The sequence below is a fragment of the Sapajus apella genome, unplaced genomic scaffold (assembly GCF_009761245.1).
Source record: "Sapajus apella isolate SASKATOON/1434 unplaced genomic scaffold, GSC_monkey_1.0 scaffold37, whole genome shotgun sequence".
Taxonomy (NCBI): Eukaryota; Metazoa; Chordata; class Mammalia; order Primates; family Cebidae; genus Sapajus; species Sapajus apella.
Window position 1 is genome coordinate 13,946,753 of NW_022436977.1, and position 22,239 is coordinate 13,968,991.

General features: G+C 38.8%; 1 protein-coding gene across 6 annotated transcripts in view; it reads left to right on the forward strand.

Annotated features, from left to right (window-relative positions):
- Positions 1-11,413, forward strand: part of DMXL2 (Dmx like 2) — a 173,120-nt gene extending 161,707 nt beyond the window's left edge. For 4 of the 6 annotated variants that reach the window (XM_032297460.1, XM_032297461.1, XM_032297464.1 and 1 more), the window contains 11 exons: positions 1,008-1,070; positions 1,856-1,942; positions 2,024-2,145; positions 3,206-3,344; positions 4,291-4,351; positions 4,480-4,607; positions 5,446-5,523; positions 6,689-6,780; positions 7,565-7,617; positions 8,882-9,099; positions 9,994-11,413. In XM_032297460.1, coding sequence (XP_032153351.1) covers positions 1,008-1,070; positions 1,856-1,942; positions 2,024-2,145; positions 3,206-3,344; positions 4,291-4,351; positions 4,480-4,607; positions 5,446-5,523; positions 6,689-6,780; positions 7,565-7,617; positions 8,882-9,099; positions 9,994-10,203 — 1,251 coding nt within the window. In that variant the 3' untranslated portion in view covers positions 10,204-11,413. The remainder of the gene's footprint in view (positions 1-1,007; positions 1,071-1,855; positions 1,943-2,023; positions 2,146-3,205; positions 3,345-4,290; positions 4,352-4,479; positions 4,608-5,445; positions 5,524-6,688; positions 6,781-7,564; positions 7,618-8,881; positions 9,100-9,993) is intronic. The other 2 variants (XM_032297463.1, XM_032297462.1) reach the window with 2 other exon arrangements.
- Positions 11,414-22,239: the final 10,826 nt, after the last annotated feature.

Below are 22,239 nucleotides of genomic sequence, written 5' to 3' on the forward strand. Positions count from 1 at the left end.
AAATTTGGCAAATTCGGAAAATTGACTAATAAAATTGGCAGGCTAATCCTAAAAATGCTGGGTGCATTTAAAAAAATTTCCCTGAGAAATGCTGAAGTTATATTAATAAGATCTTTTACTCACGGAACATATTAAAGAAAAATATTTCACAAAACCTGTTTTCGGTAAACAGACTGGTGAATTCATCTACTTATGTAAGACAAATAGATTCTCCAGCAGTTTGGTCTTTGCTAAGTTAGCTGTGCCACACATTGACCATTCCTTGCAAGTTTTCTTAGGCGCTTCTTTATTAGCTGCAGCAGCCATAGGGGAGTCTGTGAAGGCATGGTCAGAAAATTTGGCCCTTCATGACGGAAGGGAGGCAGTCGACCTGAAAAGGTATGAGGAAGAATTTGTTGCTCTGATCAAACCTTCAGAGGTGTCCACAGCAGAGCAGAAATATAACTTCTGATTGTGGCCATCCTTAGGACCCTGCATCAACCCAGGAGCAAATTGCTGAGTGATTTCTTTTCCCTGCCTGATTTTATTAAACATTTATTTACTTAGAGAAAAATCATGTGGTTACTCAAGTTCCTTATAAGAGTGAAATAAATACCAGTATTTGAGATCTCTCTTTAGAAACAGGTATTTTATTTTGATTTGAAATCAACCCCTATAGGGTAGGAATTTATGTAGCACATTATGCATCTGCTTATACATGTGGGTTTTAATTTTACACTTTACCAGTTATGTAACTTAAATTTCTTAAAACTGTATACAGATAACTAATTTTTATTTTGAAATAGGTTTTATGTTCTCGTGTGTATGTAATAGTCACATTAATTTTGCTCTTTTGGCTTTGTGTTGTGTTTGATGACTGTTTTATTCAGTTTAATTTTTACTTGATTTTTCAAATTCATTTTTATCATCTTTAAGTGGTGGAGTGACCATTTCAGCTTGAAATATTTCACTCTCTTTATAATTTCGTTCCATGCATGTGTTTTGTGTTTGTGTCGGTGTGGTGTTAGTCTGTAGAAGAACATGTGGAGCAGGTCAAACAAAACTGCATAGCAGAAGATTGCCACATCAAGGTAGTATTCCAAGATTTTATATTTAGCTCATTCTTTAAAGTTCAAGGAGCTAACGCCTCATTTCTGATACTAACCATAACCTGCCCAACTGGCTAGCTACTCAGAGAACTCATAGTACTCCTGTACCACCTCAGTGGTATAGGGGAGGAGATGCTTCACTGTATCTGGCTTGCCTTGGTTCTTCTCTTTCTTGCTCCCTTTTCCATCTTCACTTCTGTCACTTTTTCTGTTTTAAGCATGGCTGTTTCATCTTTCCTTCTTGATTCTGCCTTTTCTTTCCTTTCCATCACCAACCTTAAGCCATTAAACCTTCCTCTCATCAGTCTCTTTCATTCCTTTCAAACTATCCGTCTTTCCAACTTTTCCTTATTTCAAGCTCATCACCCTTATTCAAAGGGTGATTTCTTTGTGGTTTTTCTGTGTCTTTTTATTTCAGTCTGTGCCTCTTAATGTATACACATTCTTATTTCAGAATATTTATATACTTTTGGAAGAACTAAGACATATTACTGTATAAATTACTAATAAAAATGTATTAGCCATCTTTTTTGATCATTAATCAGTATCTTACCATCACACTGGAAATTGGGGTGATTACAAGACATCAGAGAATTTAAGCAAATTTTCCAAAGCTAGTTTTCAACACATTAAAGTTATTCTTTCTTCTTGCTGCTGCTGCTGCTTCTACATCTTCTTCTTATCCTACTTTTAAATCTTATGGGATGTGGGTAACTCTAAATAGAGATGTGCTGCGGCAACTAAAACTGCTGATGAATGTTTTCTAGGTTGAAGCTGATCTAGGCTATCCAGGTGGAAAGGCGAAAGTCATTCATAAGGAATCTGATATGATCATGGCATTTTCTGTTAATAAGGTAAAAACTGTCATCATTATAAACAATGTATTTCTCTTTAGTGAAATTGCTTAAATCATCGAATCTGCTTTTGCTTTATAGGCAAATTGTAATGAAATTGTTTTGGCTTCAACACACGATGTTCAAGAACTTGATGTTACTGCTTTACTGGCCTGTCAGTCATATATATGGATCGGAGAAGAATATGACAGAGAATCCAAAAGGTTTGTCTCACAGTCACTTTTACATATAGTTTTCTGTAAGAAGTACCCACTAAATGGTTATGCATATGATTTGAATTATTTCAAAAGGTATACATGTATCTCTTTCTTCATTTGGGTAGGTGACAAATATAATTGGCTTAGCTGCCAATGAAAGTCTTTGCCTACATTAACCTAATAAATTATACTTCTTCCATTAAACCCTACACTATTGAAAGTATTTGAATCAGAATAACCCCTGACACTTGGCTTCATGATATTCAGTGTATTAATCTGATCTGGATAATTAAAACAGTATACACAAATATGTTAATTATACTGATGAGTCACATTTACTGAGTAATTTTGCAGTGTTTCTTCTTATCACCTGATAAGCATACCTTTTTTTAACAGACAGAAATGTCGAGGGCTTTACTTTTCATTAAAGCTATGGACACTTCACCAAGAGTGTTTTGCCATTCTTCCTTATTTTAAGGTTTCTCCTCCATGGTTTGCCCTTCCTCTTACTTTTCTCCAGACTCTTAGAAATTGTATGTGCTTGAGGATAGTGCCATGATAGTTTCTCTCCTTGTTTTGTTGAATTCTTTCTTTTGTTAGTATGTGATGTAACTAGGATTTAATTTCACATTTCAGAGTAGATACAACCATGTACTATGGTACAATCCATTACAAAAATTACTTTCACATTTTATCTATCTTACTCCAAGAAATCTTTAAATTCAGATTTCTTTAGATGTGTTAATTTGATACTGAAATATCTATACTTGAAGAGAACATATCTTTTTCCATAGATAAAAACAAATCTATATTAAATACTTTAAAACAAACATTTGTTTCAACTTATGCAGCAATAAAGTTGTCTGCAAGCAACATTAGACTATATTTTGCCAAAAGGGAAAAAAGTTAACCAGTATTAAAATTGGCAATTAGGACTTGTACCTAATTTTTCTCATGGCTACTTTATTTAAAATAAAGATTGACCTGTGGGTACATAAGAAGCTCTTTAACTGGAATTTGTGTTAAGAGAAAAGGGAACTTTCACAGTAACTCATGTTTTTCACAGTTCAGACGATGTTGATTATCGTGGTTCCACTACAACTCTTTATCAACCCAGTGCAACAGCCTATTCAGCAAGTCAGGTGCATCCACCTTCATCTCTGCCATGGCTGGGCAGTGGACAGACTAGCACTGGAGCTAGTGTGGTATGTTATTTACTTATAGGCATCATTTCTGGATTTGGACTGTCTGAAAAATCAGTTGCAATCACTTTGGCATAGGAATGATCCTAAAGATCAGGGACAAAGACTAGTAAATAGGCCATGATAATGACAGCTGACATTTATTGTGGCTTTTTTTATTTGGAGACAGGGTCTGGTTCTGCCACCCAGGCTGGAGTGCAGTGGTGCAATCTCAGCTCACTGCAGCCTTGACCTCCTGGGCTCCTGCCAGCTCAGCCTCCCATGTAGCTGGGACTACAGGTACATGCCACCACACCTGGCTAATTTTTGTGTTTTTTGTAGAGACAGGCTTTCACCACATTGCCCAGGCTGGTCTCGAACTCCTGGGCTCAAGTGATCTACCCACTTCAGCCTCCAAGGTGCTAGGATTACAGGCACAAGCCACCACACCTGGCCTCAGACGACTTTCTTAGTGGCAGGTGCATGCTTTTTCTCACCACAATCCTAGGTGGTAGTTGCTATTATTACCCTCCATTATCATTTTATAGATGAATAAACTGAGATACAAATCAGTGAAGCAAAGTTAAAGGGGAATTCATGTCTGTTTGAAAGCACATCAGTAACATTCTTGTCATTGTAGCTGGAGGGGTCCCATTCTCCTGTTCTGCTTTGAAGCACCTGGAGGTACTCCTGAATGTCCTCAGGGAGGGACACTTGAAGAAGAGTTCCTTTATTATGAGATGAAGCTGCTTGGTAACCTCATAGGCCAGGGCTATAACAGCAAGTGATGGTTCTTCCATAGCCTCTGCAGACAAGTGTTCTATGTAGTGGTTCAGAACATCTGTAACAGGCTTTATCTCATTAATAAGCAAGATGTAAAAGAATAAATGTTGTCAGAATTTATCCTGAAACATATCCTTCCTCATCTCTTCTGAATACACAAAATAATTTTTAAATGTTCTTTTAAAAGCTTATGAAAAGGAACCTACATAATGTGAAGAGAATGACTTCACACCCAGTCCATCAATACTGTAAGTATTTATGACCTAAGAATTGTAAGTATTCCTTCTCATTTGGAGGTTGATTTATAGAATAGAATAGATTGGAACTCTTTAACTCTTCATTTTTCTTATTTCCTTCTTTTTATCTTGTGTTTCAGATCTTACAGGTGCTCAGGACGGCAGTGTACGTATGTTTGAATGGACGCGGCCTCAGCAACTTGTCTGCTTTCGTCAAGCTGGCAATGCAAGAGTTACTAGATTATATTTTAATTCACAAGGCAACAAGGTTAGTTTCTTGGGGCTACTGCTAAAATCATCTGAAAATAATTGTGGATATTTAGGAGTAAGTGATTAATAAAAGTGCATCTAAAAATGAATTCAATGACCCTGGATTTAAGCTGAGCAGGCAGTTTGTTGGAGTCTACTTATATTCCTTCCAATAGAAGCAAAAATCTGCAAAATTTAATATGGATTAATCATATATTAAAAGATACTGAATATTCTGTGAGAGTAAAAAAACTGCTTCTGTTGAGTGTGTTGGTGAGTCCTAATAAGTACAGTCAAGTTCTAGAGAGAAACCTAGTTTCTTACTAAATTTCATTATTAAGAGGTTGGAGGAAAACAGTGAAACAGGTAAGCAGTTAAGAAGTGATGGAATGGCCGGGCACAGTGGTTGACACCTGTAATTACAACACTTTGGGTGGCCAAGGCAGGAGGATTGCTTGAACTCCAGCATTTGAGACAACCTGAACAACAAAGGGAGACCCCCATCCCTTCAAAAAATGTTTAAAAATTAGCCCAGCCATGTGCCTGTAGTCCTAGCCACTCAGAAGGTTGAGCCTGGAGGATCCCTTGAACCCAGGAGTTTGAGGTTGCAGTAAACTGTAATTGTACTACTGCGCTCCAGCCTGGGTAACAAAGTGAGACCCTGTCTCTTAAAAAAAAAAAAAAGGGAAAAAAGTGACAGGGAATTTTTTAGCACTTGAACTTTCTTGGGAATGACAGCAATGGAAACATAGGCAGAATTTTTTTTTTAGTAGGGTCTGAGTGAACTTCCTTTACATGTTTTTACCTTTGCTGTGGATGCTATGAACATGTGTTTAGTAGTTATACTGTTCTTACAGTGTGGTGTTGCAGATGGAGAGGGTTTTCTGAGTATCTGGCAAGTTAACCAAACTGCATCAAATCCTAAACCTTATATGGTAAGTATTACTAATGTTCCTAGAGCGCATATAGACAACACTTTGTTTATGAAGTGTCTGTTTCAGACAGTGAATCTCATTGGGTGGTCCTATTGGGAGGATGATGATTTTGTTCAGCAATCCCAGCCTAGCAGCGGCACCCATCCTTGCCCTAGTTTTAGGCTGAAATGACCTGAACAATAAAAAGCCTTGCTTTTCCCTTTGAAGTGCAGTCATTATGTTTTTTAAATTTCTGGGACTTTCCCTGTACATGGTCCAAATCAGGGTACATTTTTGTTACAATTTTATCCATTTTGAAAGCTCTATCTTCTTAATATACATACCATAAAATTCTATCATTAAGAATCAGGTTCCAAATATCTATTCCAATTTGTTCCAGAATTTTGCTTACCAGATTATAAAATAACCAGTCCTAATGGGCCACCTTATTAATCCAAATTGTATCACAAAATATTTGGTGATGGAGATATAGTGGAGGAAGGGAACAGGGGGAGGATGGAAGGTGATGTCCTGTGTGAAACAGGCTTCATATATGTGGAGTGAGGTTCAGGAAACCTTGAACCTCCTGGGACGAGATGGATTACCCAAATACTTTTTTAAAATTTTCTAAACTATACATATGTTCTTAATTATGTGTATATTTCTCTTAAATTAGTACACTATAGACTGTACCTTGTCTACACAGAAATGGAAGTAATCTCGAATTTATACTTTTGCCTTTAGTCAGATCTGTACCATTATAATTCCAGACTGAAAAACATGGATTATATTTTAAAATACCTTGACATCTTAAGATTAGTTAGGTTTGTAAGCATTTCCTTTGTGGATTATTATTATTACAGTTTATTATGTATATTGGAAATCATCATTACTAAAAGTGATGGGGCTTAGGTAGGTTCAGGTACTTTAATGTCCTATTCTTACATAATCCAAAAACCACGATCTTTGTTTTTACCAACTGGTTTTTAAAAATTATTGGATAGTAGCCAAATAATATACACATGACAGTTAACCCTTGTACTATCACTTACTTTTTCTAGACTGAGTTTTTAAAAACTGTTCTTAGCTCATGCATATAGTATGTTATTAGCAGACATGTATGTTGGTACTGTATCAAATTTTATCTGAAAGTAAAGTAACTTCAGTTGCACTTTGTTTTCTGTAGAGTTGGCAGTGCCACAGTAAAGCCACAAGTGACTTTGCATTTATTACCTCTTCAAGTCTGGTTGCCACATCTGGACACTCCAATGACAATAGGTGGGTTGACAGAAAAGCAAAGTAAGAAATATAAAAACTTTAGGCAGAAAAGTATTCTTGCTAAAAGTATGGATTTCTAATAGAGTTTTATGCATTAAAAAATAACTTCGTTACATAATTCTTATTTCAGAGTGGTTTTTCTTATCAAAAAGAAAAGATGAAAATTATTCCTAATGTGTAATTTGTGTTTTAAAGCTATTCAGTCTTGTTTTTAAAATACTGCTGCTAACACTGTTAATTTCTTCAGGACTAACAAGCATCTGATCGACATCATTCTCAGCATTTTTATTTTATTGAAGTAGGTTATGGGAAACGGGTGGCATTTAGTTACATGGACAAGTTTTTCTTATGTTACCTTCTAGAATTTTTATGATTTCAGGTGTTAAAGTTTGATCCATCTTGAGTTAATTTTTGTATAAGGTGAGAGATGAGGATTCAGGGTAACAGGCATTTGACACTGTCGCTATCATTCTCAACATTTATTTGGACTTCACACCGTTTTCATTAGCAGCACACGCCCATGAATAACATCTCCTGTTTCCCTGCAGTGGCAACGGAAAGGCGATGGGGTAGAGGATGCAGGGACAGGCAGAACTGGGTGGGATGGAACTGTGTAGGGTGAAAGGGTAAGACTCCCAGTCCCAGACCCTACCCGCATCCTAGCTGGGAATCACTACTCTCTATAGGTGTGAGTGAACAAAAAAGATAAAGACAGGTTGTCCTTGATGATGACTTAATTGTTCTACGTCATGATGTGTTTTTTTTGTGTGTGTTTTTTTAAAAGAAATGTTTGCCTCTGGGACACATTAATATCACCCGGAAACAGCCTCATTCATGGTGAGTTAAGGTTTATGATATTTTTAATATACCATGAAAGAATGCTTTCTTGATTTTAATTAGCAAATCTAGTGAGTGTTTATTCACTGGTTGAAAATGGAGAAATATTTAGAATGAATGACTGAAGTTGGAAAAGTTAATTAACATATCTAGCTTCCTTGCTGAGTTAAAGATATATGGCCTCAGAAATCCAACTAGCTTATTAGAATAGTCTTTATGTTGTATTATATTCAGAAAAATATGGTATCGATAGTGGTACTACTAACAAGGCTATTTAAGAAATTAGTTGCAAAGTATTCATTGAGCTTAATAAAAAAGAGCATATTTTAAAGAATTAAACCTAATCATAAAATACTTTTTGCCTTTTCCTTTTTTGTGGAGAATGAGGTCTTGCTGTATTTGTCCAGTCAGGTCTCAGACTCCTAAGCTCAAGCTATCCTCCCACCTCTGCCTCCCTAAATTCTGGGATTACAGCCATGAGCCATCACACCTGGCCCTAACTGTAAAATAAAACAAAGGTTAACCTTAGATAATTACTATAAATGTAAACAAGGTCATTTAAGTATTACTCCTTTTAAGACAATACTTACCAAATTAGTGTCCTCTCTCTCTTCCACATAGTACCACCCAGAAAGTGCTCCATGCTCAGATAAGTTTGCTTAAATGAAGTTAAGTAGATTGTTTTACAGAAAGATGCTCAGTCTTTTAATACACCAATTTGCATTTTGAAAGATGTAGTTATTTCTCAATTTGATTGCAGATTTCTGTGAACAATGGTTAATGTTGATACAAATTTTCTATATGTTAATTTGAATCCTTAATCATACTAAAATGCAAATACTCCTGGGAAGGATAAATCACTTAACTTGTAACTGAAAACATTCACACATTTTCCTGTACCATTGTTGTTTCAATTACGATACAGCACTTGGCTGGGTTAATACTCACCATCTTTCAGAATCTGCTCAGTCTCTACTCTTCAGTATACTTTTTATGAGGCAGTATCACTTAGGGCTTCAGGTATATACTTCCTTTTTCTTTGTATTTCATATTGAGATTATGAATACAAAAGGTTTGTTCTGACATTGCTTTACATTTTTCTTTAATTATGTGACTACAGAAATTCAATGACTTATAAAACAATAAATGTACCTTAGGATGAAAAATGCATCAGTAATTTCTGTATTTAAATATGGATTTAGACATCATAATTACCAAGATAAGAAATCGTTTTGAGAAAGTCTCTGATGTTTTTCTTCTTCAGGTTTCACATGCCATGATCATGGTGCCACGGTACTTCAATATGCACCCAAACAGCAACTCCTAATCTCGGGGGGTAGGAAAGGACACGTCTGCATTTTTGACATCAGGCAGAGGCAGCTCATTCACACATTCCAGGCCCATGATTCAGCTATTAAGGCTCTGGCTCTGGATCCCTATGAGGAATATTTTACCACAGGTTCAGCAGAAGGTAATATAAAGGTGAGTCAATACAAGAGGTTGGAATGTGCTAAAGACTGATTGAAAAGAGAAAAAAACTTCACATTCTTTCAAATAAAGCTTTGTGGATATATCAAATGTCTCAACCTTCTACCACCTCCCCTTGCTTCTGTATGGTTCTTTCTAAACTGTTATGGTTAATGAGATTAGAAAGCTTTAAAGCATTCTCTTTTGAGTAAAGTATATGAGTGTAATGCATGAAATTTTTTGATGACATTAGTTTGGCTCCTTAGAAGCTTCTCCCCTCTCCCTCAGTACTTGACTCTCGTGTGTGGTAGAGGTGACATTTCCAGTAAGTAAGCTAGTGCAGATGCTCCTTGACTTATAGGGGGATTACGTCCTGACAAACCCATCATAAGTTAAAAATATTAAGTTGGAAAACGTCCTTCCAACTTAATATTTTCAACTTACTATGAGTTTATAGAGACTAACCCAAGGAGTGTACTGAATGCATATTGCTTTCACATTGTCATAAAGTCAAAAAGTCTTAAGTCAAACCATCATAAGGGGATTCTCTCTGTACCGCACTACTTTTACATAGTCTTAGGGCCTAGCTCACCATGAGGAACACATTAAATTGAATGAACTCAAATAGTTACTTGAATTTGAAATGGGCTACATATGGTTCATTATGGTTAATGTGAAACCACAAGAGGATGTGAAGAAAAATACATGAGAAGGACAGTAAATGAATCAATGAATCATGGGAGTGGTATTATTATTTCCCACTTAGATAAGCTCTTATGAAGGAGGCGGTGGATGGGATGGTTGGGCTTTAGCGAGATCACTTGGGCCAAGGGAGCAGAAGGGCCATGTTTTTGCTTTTGGTCACTTCCTAATGATTTTTTTTTTTTAACTCTTTTTGTTTTGCACTAGGTTTGGAGATTGACAGGTCATGGCCTAATTCATTCATTTAAAAGTGAACATGCCAAGCAATCTATATTTCGAAACATTGGGGCTGGAGTCATGCAGATTGACATCATCCAGGGCAACCGGATCTTCTCCTGTGGTGCAGATGGCACGCTGAAAACCAGGGTTTTGCCCAGTGCTTTTAACATCCCTAACAGAATTCTTGACATTCTATAAGATTGGGGTTTTATTTTTATATACATTTCAATTAAAAGGCACACTACAGTAGTCACTGGGCAATTCTGCTTTCTAAGCAGTTGTTAACATACTGAAAACAGAGAATCTTTGTGTAGAATTTGAAAATGACCCAAGCCAAGTATTAGCTATACAGGTTGGTGGAATGAATGAGCATGTACCTTATGCTGACATATTAAAAAAATAAAATAAAATCAAACCTAGTATTGTATGAGGGATAGCTATTCTTTACAGCATTTAGCAAACTGATTCAGAAAACATTTGAGATTAGCAAATTAGTAACTTGAAATAATGAAAAGTACCTTTATACCAAATTAAGGAAGAAAATGTTGCTGATTCGGGTTTTTCTTCCTGTTCTTACCACTGATTGAAGCATGCCTGCAGTCTCCTCCTCTGTTGAATGAAGGATAATCATAAGGGTAGGAGCTCTAGACCACCAGGAAAACTTTCTTGGCTGTGGAGCAGTGCGCAGTGACCAGTTCTTCGCTGTGAGAAGTCATTTCCATTCTTTCCTGCTGAATATTTTTCCTGTTAGTGTTTATACTGAGCTAGTACTGTAACTTGCAAATGAGTGCAAATTTAAATGCAATGTTTTCCTCACAATTTGCACATTCACATTTTTTTGACTGCTAGTTTTTCTATTTACATATTTGCCTTCATGTTAGGAATGTACTATGTGAACATGGCATATTTGTAGTTAACCAAACACACCTTCTTAGTCCAGTTTAGTACTTTTTCTTTTCATGTACTCAAAGTTAAACATCCACAACATTTAAGGATATCTTGAAACTACACCAATAGAACATTTCATATCATAATTAAAATGAATGTTAGGCTTCTTGTGGCCAGTTAATAGTTGATGAGATTGGTGATATTATTTATTGCCACAGCCTACTGTATAAACTATGCAGAGTTAAATATTATTTGCTTGTAAAATATTAGCCAATGTTGTCATATTTTGATGTATTTCCTTGGTTATGACCAAAAAATATGTTGAGATACCGAAACTAATGTCAGTGTGTTTAAATGTTTACCAGCAAATTGTCTCATCATGTTAATGAGAATGTTTAATGCCTGTGTGGTAAATAGTAAATATAATGGCATAAAAGTACCTTTCTCTGAAGATGATGTGATGTTCAGGCTGTGAAATACATATGTAAAAGAAAAATAAATGTTATTTGTTAGAGTTTTAGTTTGAGCTGTTTAAATAGATGGGTCTGGCATTCTTTGATACTGTTTTTGACATTTGAGATTTTTAATTTGATGAAATGTTTAATTTTTAGAGAATTTGCAAGCTATTAGGCAGCTTATTCATTCACAAGCATTTACTCAATACCTTATATACCAGAAGCCATTCTAGGAAATGGGACACAGTGGAGAGCCAGACAGAAAAAGCACACAATGTTGGGATTTAGCTGGGCAAGAACTAACCTAACTGTACCTTTTCCAGACAGATTTGAAGTTTACTGAATGAAGTACTAACCTCCTACCCAAAACTCAAATCTGAGTCTTGGCTCTTAGTTTGTTTCTAAGTAAGGGAGATCAGAATATGTCCACTGACAACAAGAGCCAGGAAAATGAGCTTGTGAGAGATATCACAATGCCTAAAGCAAACCTGGCTCAAAGGAGCTTTCAGAAAAAAAGAGGAGAATTTTCTCTGTCAGATAAAAGCAGTAAGGGACTCCATTTACCTTCTAGCTTGAAACAACTAAAAGAAAAAAAGAGCACAAAATGTATAAACAATGGTTCTCAAGACATTAACCATCAGGTAGGGAGGGACAGTGATCCCTGAGAGGTGAGCATTTAAATTGTCCCAACTTACCACCTTGAGAAAGTTTCCAGGCCACAGGCAGGGAGAGAACCCAGGCAGAGTCTAATGGTCTTTCCAAGTTGCTGAACTGTGAGTCTGGGGAATATAATGTGGCTAGAGTTTGCAGACCAAAGGCAACAGAGCTGCACAGAAGTGCAAAGGTCTGTATTAGTTTGTTCTCACACTGCTATAAGGACACACCTGAGACTAGGTCATTTATAAAGAAAAGCAGTTTAATGGACTCATAGTTCCACATGGCTGGGGAGACCTCACAATCATGGCAGAAGGTAAAGGGAGGAGCAAAGGCCCATCTTACATGGCAACAAGAAAGAAAGTGTGTGCAGGGGAACTGCCCTTTATACAATCATCAAATCTTGTGAGACTTACTATCAGAGAACAGCATGGGAAAAACCTGCCCTCATGATTCAATTACCTCCTACTGGGTCCCTCACACAACACGTGGGGATTATGGGAGCTACAAGACCAAATTTGGGTGGGTACACAGTCAAACCACATCAAGATTTTCCTCAATATTTGGTTGAAAAATGGATCAGTTTAAGTATGTGAGCAAACTACCGGCACCCAGGAAAACAGCCATCTAAAAGGGATTAGAGGTAACAATCTACTCATACAAAGCTAGGAATTCAGCAGGCCCCCCTTGCCAGTGGCTTTGCTTTCCATGGTTTCAGTTACCTGTGGTTAGCCATGGTCTGAAAATAGGTGAGTACAGTGCAATAAGAAATTTAGAGAGGGAGAGACCACATTCACATAGCTTTTATTACGGTATATTAATTGTTCTATTTCATTATTGTTGGTCTTTTAGTGTGCCTGATTTATACATTAAACTTTTTGAGACAGAGTCTCAAGTCAGTCCTCCAGGCTGGAGTGCAGTGGTGCGATCTCAGCTCACTGCAACCTCTGCCTCCCAGGTTCAAACGATTCTCATGCCTCAGCCTCCTAAGTATCTGGAACCACAGGCATGTGCCACCATGTGCAGCTAATTTTTGTATTTTTAGTAGAGAGAGGGTTTTACCAGGCTCTCTTGAACTCCTAACCTCAAGTGATCTGCCTGCCTTGGCATCCCAAAGTGCTGGGATTATAGGCATGAGCCACCATGCCTGTCTTAAATGTTATCATAAGTATATATAGAAAGGAAAACATATATAGGGTCTGGTACCATCCATGTAAGTCATGGGGCAAAGGTAGTACTCTCAAGGATTTTGCTGCAGTAGCAGGACAAAATTAGTCTTAGGATAAACACTATGATGGTCCTACCTAAGAAAGCTAAAAGGAAAATGACCAAATTGTTTCCAAAATAGCTAAATTTCATCTGAGAACATAGCTCCAGAATATATGTAGGAATAAATACAAAAATATCCAACACTAAAGGTAAAATCCACAATGTTTGACATTAAAACAAAAACAAAAACAAAACTCAAACCAGGCATGAAAAGAAGTAGGTAAATACGAACCATAATGAGGGGGAAAATATCCATCAAAATGGATATAGAAACAGGTGATAAAATTAATAGCAAATATAACTATTTCATATATCCAAAAAGCTAGAGAAACAATTCAATGTGTTAAGAAGAGATGTGGAAGACATAGATTCAAATCAAACTCATACAAATTAAAACTATTAAGGTTTGAGATAAAAAATACACTGGATGGAATTCACAGCAGATTAGACATTGCAGAGATAAAAATTAGTGAATATGAAGGCACAATAGAAACTATCCGAAAAGAAACACTTTTAAAAAAACATTGGAACCAAATAAGACCAGTGAGGCTGGGATAACTTTGAGCATCCTAATAAATGTGTAATTGGAGTCCCTGAGGGAGGAGGGGAAAGAAAAAAATATAATTGAAATAATGGCCAAATATTTTCCAGTTTTGATTGAATCACAGATCCAAGAGGCTGAGTGAAACTCAAGCACAGGAAACAAGGAAACTATAGCAATGTCCATCATAATAAAATTTTTTAAAATCAGTGATAAGAGAAAAATGCTGGGATCACAAAAGGAAAATATACACAAGAACAAAGATAAAGATGACAGCAAATTTATTTCAGAAACAATGCAAACCAAGAGTAGAGCAGTATCTTTAAAGTACTGGAAGTAAAAAAGCTGTCAGTCTAGAATTGTTTGCCCAGTGAAAATACCTTTCAAAAATGAAGTTTACATAAAGACTTGAAAAGGGTGAAAGAGTTCATCACCAACAAATCTGCATTATAAGAAATGTCAAAGGAATGTAAAGAAAGTTTCTCAATCAGAAGGAAAAGTGATAGCAGATGGAAATACGGATCTATTCAAAATAATGAAAAGTACCAGTAATGATAACTCCATAAGTAAATTACATTAATACTTTTCCTCACTGTTTAAATCTCTCCTAAACAATTGTCTGTTTAAAGCATAAGTAAGGCCAGTTGTGGTGGCTCATGGCTGTAATCCCAGCAATTTGGGAGGCTGAGGGGGAGCGGATCATCTGAAGTCAGACATTCAAAACCAGCCTGGCCCCACATGATGAAACTCTGTCTCTACTAAAAATACAAAAATTAGCTGGTCCTGGTGGTGGGCATCTGTAATCCCAGCTACTCAGGAGGCTGAAGCAGGAGAATAGCTTGAACCTTGGAGGCGGAGGTTGCAGTGAGCTGAGATCGTGCCACTGCACTCCAGCCTGAGTGACGGAGCAAGACTGTCTCAAAAAATAAAAAAAAAGCATAAGTAATAATGTACTGTATGTATATGTACAGGTAAAATGTATGACAACATCAGCACAAAGGCCAGGAGAGGAGTATACTAGAAATATACTGTTGTAAGCTTCTTACACTATATGTGAAGTGATATATCACTTAAAGGTAGATAGCAATCTATACTATAATTAGTTTTCAGAGTGACATCAGCAAGATAGCAGAATGGGTCTTTCCAATGCTCACCCTCTCACAGAAACACCAATTTAAAGAACTAGCCATGCATGGAAATACACTTGAAACCAAGTGAGAGATTACAGCACTTGAAGGTTGCACAGAAATGAGAAAAGATGCTTTGAAGAGAGTAAGACAGTTTTACATGACCCATGCCACCCTTCCTTCAACCCTGGGCAGTATGACATGGAGAGAGATACATTCTGCATGGGGGAGTGGGAGTTGAGTACTAGAATGGTGCCTCGGACCCCAACACGAGGCCTGCCCCAGTAAAATCCTGTGCTAGACTCCTATTGCCCATATTTCAGGCCAGTACCCGCAGACTGAGCCTCTAAGCCCATCCAAGCACCAGGCAGTTTCCTGCAGCCCCAGGCCCCCTGACTGGACTTCGTTTCTGGGCCCACACAATTTCTAGGCTCACTTCAGCAGCCCCAGGCTCTGGACTGGCTCCAGTGCTAGGCCAGACACCATAGGCAGGCTCCAGGATGGCCTCAAATACTCATCAGGCCTATCCAGCAACAGGCAGACCCTAATGGATATAGGATCCAGACAAGACCTTGTGGACCTGCATACAGGCCTGCCTTGGTGTCAGTGGACTTACTCCCTCAGACTGACCCCAGGGCTGGGCTGTCCTCAATGGCTCCATGCTCCAGACTATTCCCAGTGCTGGGTTGGCCCCTACAGCTCTGGGCTTCAGGCTCACTCCAGTGTTGGACCAGTCCCTGCAGCCCTAGGCATCAGTGGGACACCTATGGACCCAAGCTCCAGGCCTGCCCTAGCACCATTTTAGCAGCCTCAGGCTCCAGACCATTCTCAGGCTCCAGGCCTGTCCCACTGCCAGGATGGCCTCAGTGACCTGAGGCTCCAGACTGCCCCCAACACCCAGCTGGCGCCAGCAGCCTCAGGCTCCAGGCTGGCCCTGCAACCCCAGACTCCAGATCAGCATTCCCAGAGCTCCTCAGCCTCAGGCCAGCATTCATGGATCCAGCCTCCAGACAGCCCTTGCAGACAGGGATCCAGTCTGCCTCAGTGCCAGGCTGGGCCTACACAACCCCAGACTTCCGGCTAGCACATGCAGACCCATCGTGTAGGCCTGCTCCAGCACTAGATTGGCAGCCATAGACCCCAGTACCAGGATGGCCCCTGCAATCCTGGGCTCCAGAGCAGCTCAGTGCATGCTGGCCCACATAATCCCAGGTTTTAGGCCTACCCCAGCATCAAGTAGACACCCCTGGCCTCAGGCACCAGCTTGGTACCTGCTGCCTCAGGAACCAGTCTATCTCAGCTCCAGGTTGGCCATTGCAGTCCCAGACTCCAGGCTGCCATCCATAGACTCAGCCTTCAGGTCTTCCCAGCACCAGGCTGGCCCCCATGGTCCCAGGCTTTATGCCTGCCCTCACACTAGGTCAGTACCCACAAACCCCAGTCCCAAGCTAGCATGTATGGACACAGGCTCTAGGCCTGTCCAGTGCCAGGCCTGTTCTTGCAGACCCATGCTCCAGCAGACCCAAGGTTCAGACCTGTCCTAGTAGACCCAGTAGCAGGCTAGCCCCTGCAGATTCAGGACCCAGACCTGGCCCTGCAGACTCAGATTCAAGGTCTCTCCCAGTGGACTTGGGTGCCAGGATCATCCCATTGCCTGGCTAGACCCTGCAGACTCAAAGTCAAAGCCTGTATGTACCCCAGCACTGGGTCAGCTCCCATGGACCTAATCAACAGGTCCACTCCAGTGAATCTAGGCTTATAGACTTAGGCACCAGGCCCCACCCATCTGCTGACCCAGGCACCAGACCAGCCTGCTCAAGAACACAAGAAGCAAGCCTGCCCATAAACCACAGCAGATAGCCTGGCCAGAATCTCTGGACAGGATGAAGTACTTGCCCAACCAAAGCAAGTCTGCAAGACTTGAATAAGCCCCTACTTCTTCTAGTGTGCAGACGTGAATGCATGTCCACATGAATCAAGAACAATCAAGGACACGTGATATCACCAAAAGAAGAAAATAAAGCACAAGCAACTGACCCTAAGGAAATGAAGACTTACAATCCAGCAATTACACTTTCTGATATTTACGCAAAAGTCAGTTTGTGGAAGAGATGTTTGCACTTTTATCTTCATTGTAGCACTGTTTGCTATAGCCATCTAAAGAAAGCAACCTAAGGGTTCATCAACAAATGAATAAAGAAAATGGGGTGTATATACACAATGAAATATTATTTAATCTTTACAAAGAAGGAAACACTATCATTTGTGTTAACATGGATGGGTTTGGAAAACATTATGCTAAGTGAAATAAGCCAGGCATCTCTGGGCACTGAAGAACACAGCAATTGTGAGGCAATAAACTCAGTGCTGTCCTGTTAGAGAAGAAAAGAAAACCAGACCAAACTCAGTTGATGCCTGCCCATGGAAGGAACATTTAAACCAACCCTAGCCAGAGAGGAAGTGCTGATCCCAGCAGTCTGAAATTGAGTGTCTGTAAACCTTGCCACTGAGGGCTACAGTGGTCTATGTCTCCAAGTAAACTTGAAAGGCAGTCTAGGCTATAAGGACTACAACTCTTAGGCAAGTCCCAGTGCTGAATTACACCATGACAGTGGACTTGGAGGGGACAATGTACTGAGGCACCAGCTGGAGCAAAGGGAGTGCTGGCATCACCCCTTCCCTAACCCCAGGCTGCACAGCTCATGGTCCCAAGAGAGACCTCCTCCTTCCACTTGAGGAGAGGAGAGGGAAGAGTGGGGAGGACTGTACCTTATTACATCTAAAATACTAGCCCAGCAACAGCAAGATAGGATACCATTCAGAGTCATGAGGCCCCTATCCCAGGCCCTAGCTCTCAGATGACATTTTTAAACACATACTGGGCCAAAATGGAAACCATTGCCTTGACAGAAAGGATCCAGTCCTGGCAGGATTCATCATCTGCTAACTGGAGAGCCTTTGGGCCCTGAATAACTAGGCGTGATACCCAACTATTACACTGAGGGCCTTAGGTAAGCCTCTGAGATCAGTTGACTTCAGGTGAGACTCAGCACATTCCTGGCTGTGGTGGCAACAAGGAAAAATTCCTTCTGCTTCAGAAAGGAGAGGGAAAAATGTCTTGCACCTTAGGTACCAACACTGTCACAGGAGGGTAGAGCACCAAGAGGGCTCTTGGGGTTCCTCAATTCCAAGACATGATTCTTAGATGGCATTTCAGGACCCACCATGAGCCAGTGGGGAGCCCACTGCCCGGAAGGGAAAGTTTGAGGCCAGACAGCATTCACCACAAGCTGATTTAAGAGTCTTTGGGCCTTAAGGGAACATCAACAGTAGTCTGGTAGTACTCCTTGTGGCTTGGGGTGGCAGTGGCTGTAGGATGAGGCTTCTCTCCCTTTGGAAAGGGGAGGGAAAAGTGTCAAGGACCGCATCATGTAGTTTGAGTGCCAGCTTAGTTGCAATACAATAGAACACCAAGTAGACATCTAAGGTTTTTTGACTCTAGTCCCTGACTCCCGACGGTACTTCTGGACACTCCTGGGGCTTGGGCAATGTTTCTTCCCAGAAGGGAAATACAAAGGCCTGACTGGCTTTGGCAATTGGTGATTGTAGAGCCTAAGGGCCTTGAGTGAGCATCAGCAGTATTCAGGGAGTGGTTACAGCTGGCACTGGAGGAGACCAAGTGCTGTGCTAGCTTCAGGTCTGACCCAGTGCAGTCCTAGTGGTGGTGGCCACAGAGGTGCTTGTGTTACACCACCCTCAGCTTTAGATGGCTCAGAACAGAGACAGAGACTCTGTATGATTGGGGGAAAGTAAGGGAAGAGAATAAGAATTTCTGCCTAGAAAACCAGAGAATTCTCCTGGATCTCATCCAAGACCATGAAGGTAGTACCTCTATAAGTGTTCAAGAATGACAGTGTTACTGGACTTGGGTTGCCCTCTAAGGCAGATTCAGCTTAGATTACAGTACCAAAGTCCTTCCAAATACCTGGAATGTCTTCCCAAGAAGGATAGCTATAAATAAGCACAGACAGTAAAGACTACAATAAGTCCCTAACCCTCCAGTGTCCAGAACATTTACTAGCATTAATACTATCCAGGCAAACATGACCTTACCAAATAAACTAAATAAACCACCAGAGACTAATCCTAAAAAACAGAGATATGTGACCTTTCAGACACAGAATTCAAAATAGCTGTGTTGAGGAAACTCAAAGAAATTCAAGATAATACAGAGAAGGAATTCAGAATTTTATCAGATAAATATAACTAAGAGATTGAAATAATTAAAAAGAATCAAGCAGAAATTCTGGAGCTGAAAAATGCAACTGTCATACTGAGGAATTCCGAGTCCTTTAACAGCAGAATTCATCAAGCAGAAAAAAGAATTAATGAGCTTGAAGACAGGCTATTAGAAAATATACAGAGGAGACAAGAGTAAAAGAATAAAAAACATTAAAGCACACTACAGGATCTAGAAAACAGCCTTAAAAGGGCAGACCTAAGACTCATTAGCCTTAAAGACAAGGTACAGAAAGAAATAGGGGTAGACAGTTTACTCAAGTAGGTAACAGAAAACTTCCCAAACCCAGAGAAAGATATCAATATCCAAGTACATGAAAGTTATTGAACATGAAGAAGATTTAACCCAAAGAAGACTGCATCAAGGCATTTAAAATCAAACTCCCAAAGGTCAAGGAGAAAGATCCTAAAAGCAGCAAGAGAAAAGAAATAAATAACATACCAATGAAGCTCCAATAATTCTGCCAGCATACTTTTCAATAGAAATCTCACAGGCCTTACAGGAGAGAGATATTTAAAGTGCTGAAAGAAAAATCTTTTACCCTAGAATAGTATATCCAACAAAAATATCTTCTAAACATTAAGAAGAAATAAAGACTTTCCCAGATTAAAAAAAAAAAAAAAAACCTGATAGATTTCATGAATGCCAGACCTGTCCTACAATAAATGGTAAAGGGAATACTGCAACCAGAAAGAAAATAAAACATTAATGAACAATAAATAATCACCTGAAGGTATAAAACTCACTGGTAATAGTAAGTACACTAAAAAATATGGAATATTATAACACTGTACATGTACTGTGTAAACTTCTCTTATCCTAAGTGGAAAGACTGAATGATGAAACAACCAAAAATAATAAATACAACTTTCCAAGATAGTTAAGATTTATAAGATATAAACAAACAGCAAAAATTTAAAAAGCAGGGGGATAAAGTTAAAGCATAGACTTGTATTAGTATTCTTTTTGCTTATTTATGCAAACAGTGCTAAGCTGTTATCAGGTTAAAATAATGGATAAGACAGTATTTGAAAGCATCATGGTGACTTCAAATAAAAAAAATACCATGGATACACAGAAATAAAAAGTAAGAAACAGACTGGGCATGATGGCTCATGCCTGTAATCCCAGCACTTTGGGAGGCCAAGGCAGGTGGATCATGAGGTTAGGAGTTTGAGTCCAGCCTGACCAACATGATGAAACCCCGTCTCTACTAAAAATACAAAAAAAATTGCCGGAAGTGGTGGTGCATGCCTGTAATCCCAGCTACTCGGGAGGCTGAGGCAGGAGAATCACTTGAACCTGAGAGGTGGAGGTTGTGGTGAGCCAAGATTGCACCATTGCAATTCAGCCTAGGCAACAAGAGTAAAACTCCATCTCAAAAAAAAAAAAAAAAAAAAAAAGCAAGAAACTAAAACTAAATCATATAACCAGAGAAAATCACCTTTACTAGAGGAAGACAGGAAGAAAAAAAAATGAAGAGAAGATTGCAAAAGAACCAGAAAACAAATACTAAAATGGCAGGCATATGTTCTTACTTATCAATAACATTAAATGTAAATGGACTAAACTCTCCAATTAAAAAACATAGATGGATGAAAAAACAAGACCCATTGATCTGTTGCCTACAAGAAACACACTTCACCTATAAAGACACACATAGACTTAAAACAAAGGGATGAAAAAAGATATTCCATGCCAATGGAAACCAAAAAAGAGCAGGAGTAGCTATACTTATATTAGACAAAATAGATTTCAAGAAAAAAAAAAACTATAATAAGCGACAAAGAAGGTCACTATGTAATGATAACAGGGTCAATTTAGCAAGAGGACATAACAATTTTAAATATATACACACCCAACACTGGAGCATCTATATATATTTAAAGGAAATATTCCTAAAGAAAGAGATTGGCTCCAATACAATAATAGCTGGAGATTTCAATACCCCATTTTCAGCATGGGACAGATCTTCCAGACAGAAAATCAACAAAGAGACACCACTATCTGCACTCTAGAATAAACGGATCTAATGGATACTTATAGAACATTTCATACAATGGCTGCAGAATACACATTCTTTTCCTCAGCACATGGATCATTCTGAAGGATGGACCATGTTAGGTCACAAAACAAGTTTTAAAACATTATTTAAAAAAATCTATAATCATATCAAGCATCTTCTCTCACCACAATAGAATATAACTAGAAAATAACAAGAGGAATTTTGGAAACTATGCAAAAACATGGAAATTAAACAATATGCTCCTGAATGACCAGTGTGTCAATGAAGAAGGAAAATGAAAAACTTCTTCAAACAAATGACAATAAAAACACAACATACAAAAACCTATGGGATACAGCAACTAAAAAAGGGAAGTTTATAGCTATAAATGCCTACATCTGAAAAGAGGAAAAACTTCAAATAAACAATCTAATGATACATCTTTTCTTGAGACAGAGTCTTACATTGTCACCCAGGCTGGAGTGCAGTGGCCTGATCTTGGCTCACTGAAATCTTTACCTCCCAGGTTCAAATGATTCTTCTGCCTCAGCCTCCTGAGTAGCTGGGATTACATGTGTGTGTCACCATGCCTGGCTATGTTTTGTATTTTTAGTAGAGTTGGGGTTTTGCCATATTGGTCAGGCTGGTCTTGAACTTCTGGCCTCAAGTGATCCACCCTTCCAAGCCTCCCAAAGTGCTGGTATTACAGGTGTGAGGCACCATTCCTGGCTTATGATGCATTTTAAAGAACTAAAAAAGCAAGAGCAAACCAAACCCAAAATTAATAGAAGAAATAATAAAGATCAGAGCAGAAATTAATTAAATTTCAAAAATATATAAAAGATAAATGAAACAAAAAGTTTAGTTTTTGAGAAGTTAAAAAAAATTGACAAATCTTTAGCCAGGGTGAGAATAAAAGAGAAGATTCAAATAAAATCAGAAAAGAAAACAAAAAAAGATGTCACAAATGCTACTACAGAAAGTCAAAAGATGAT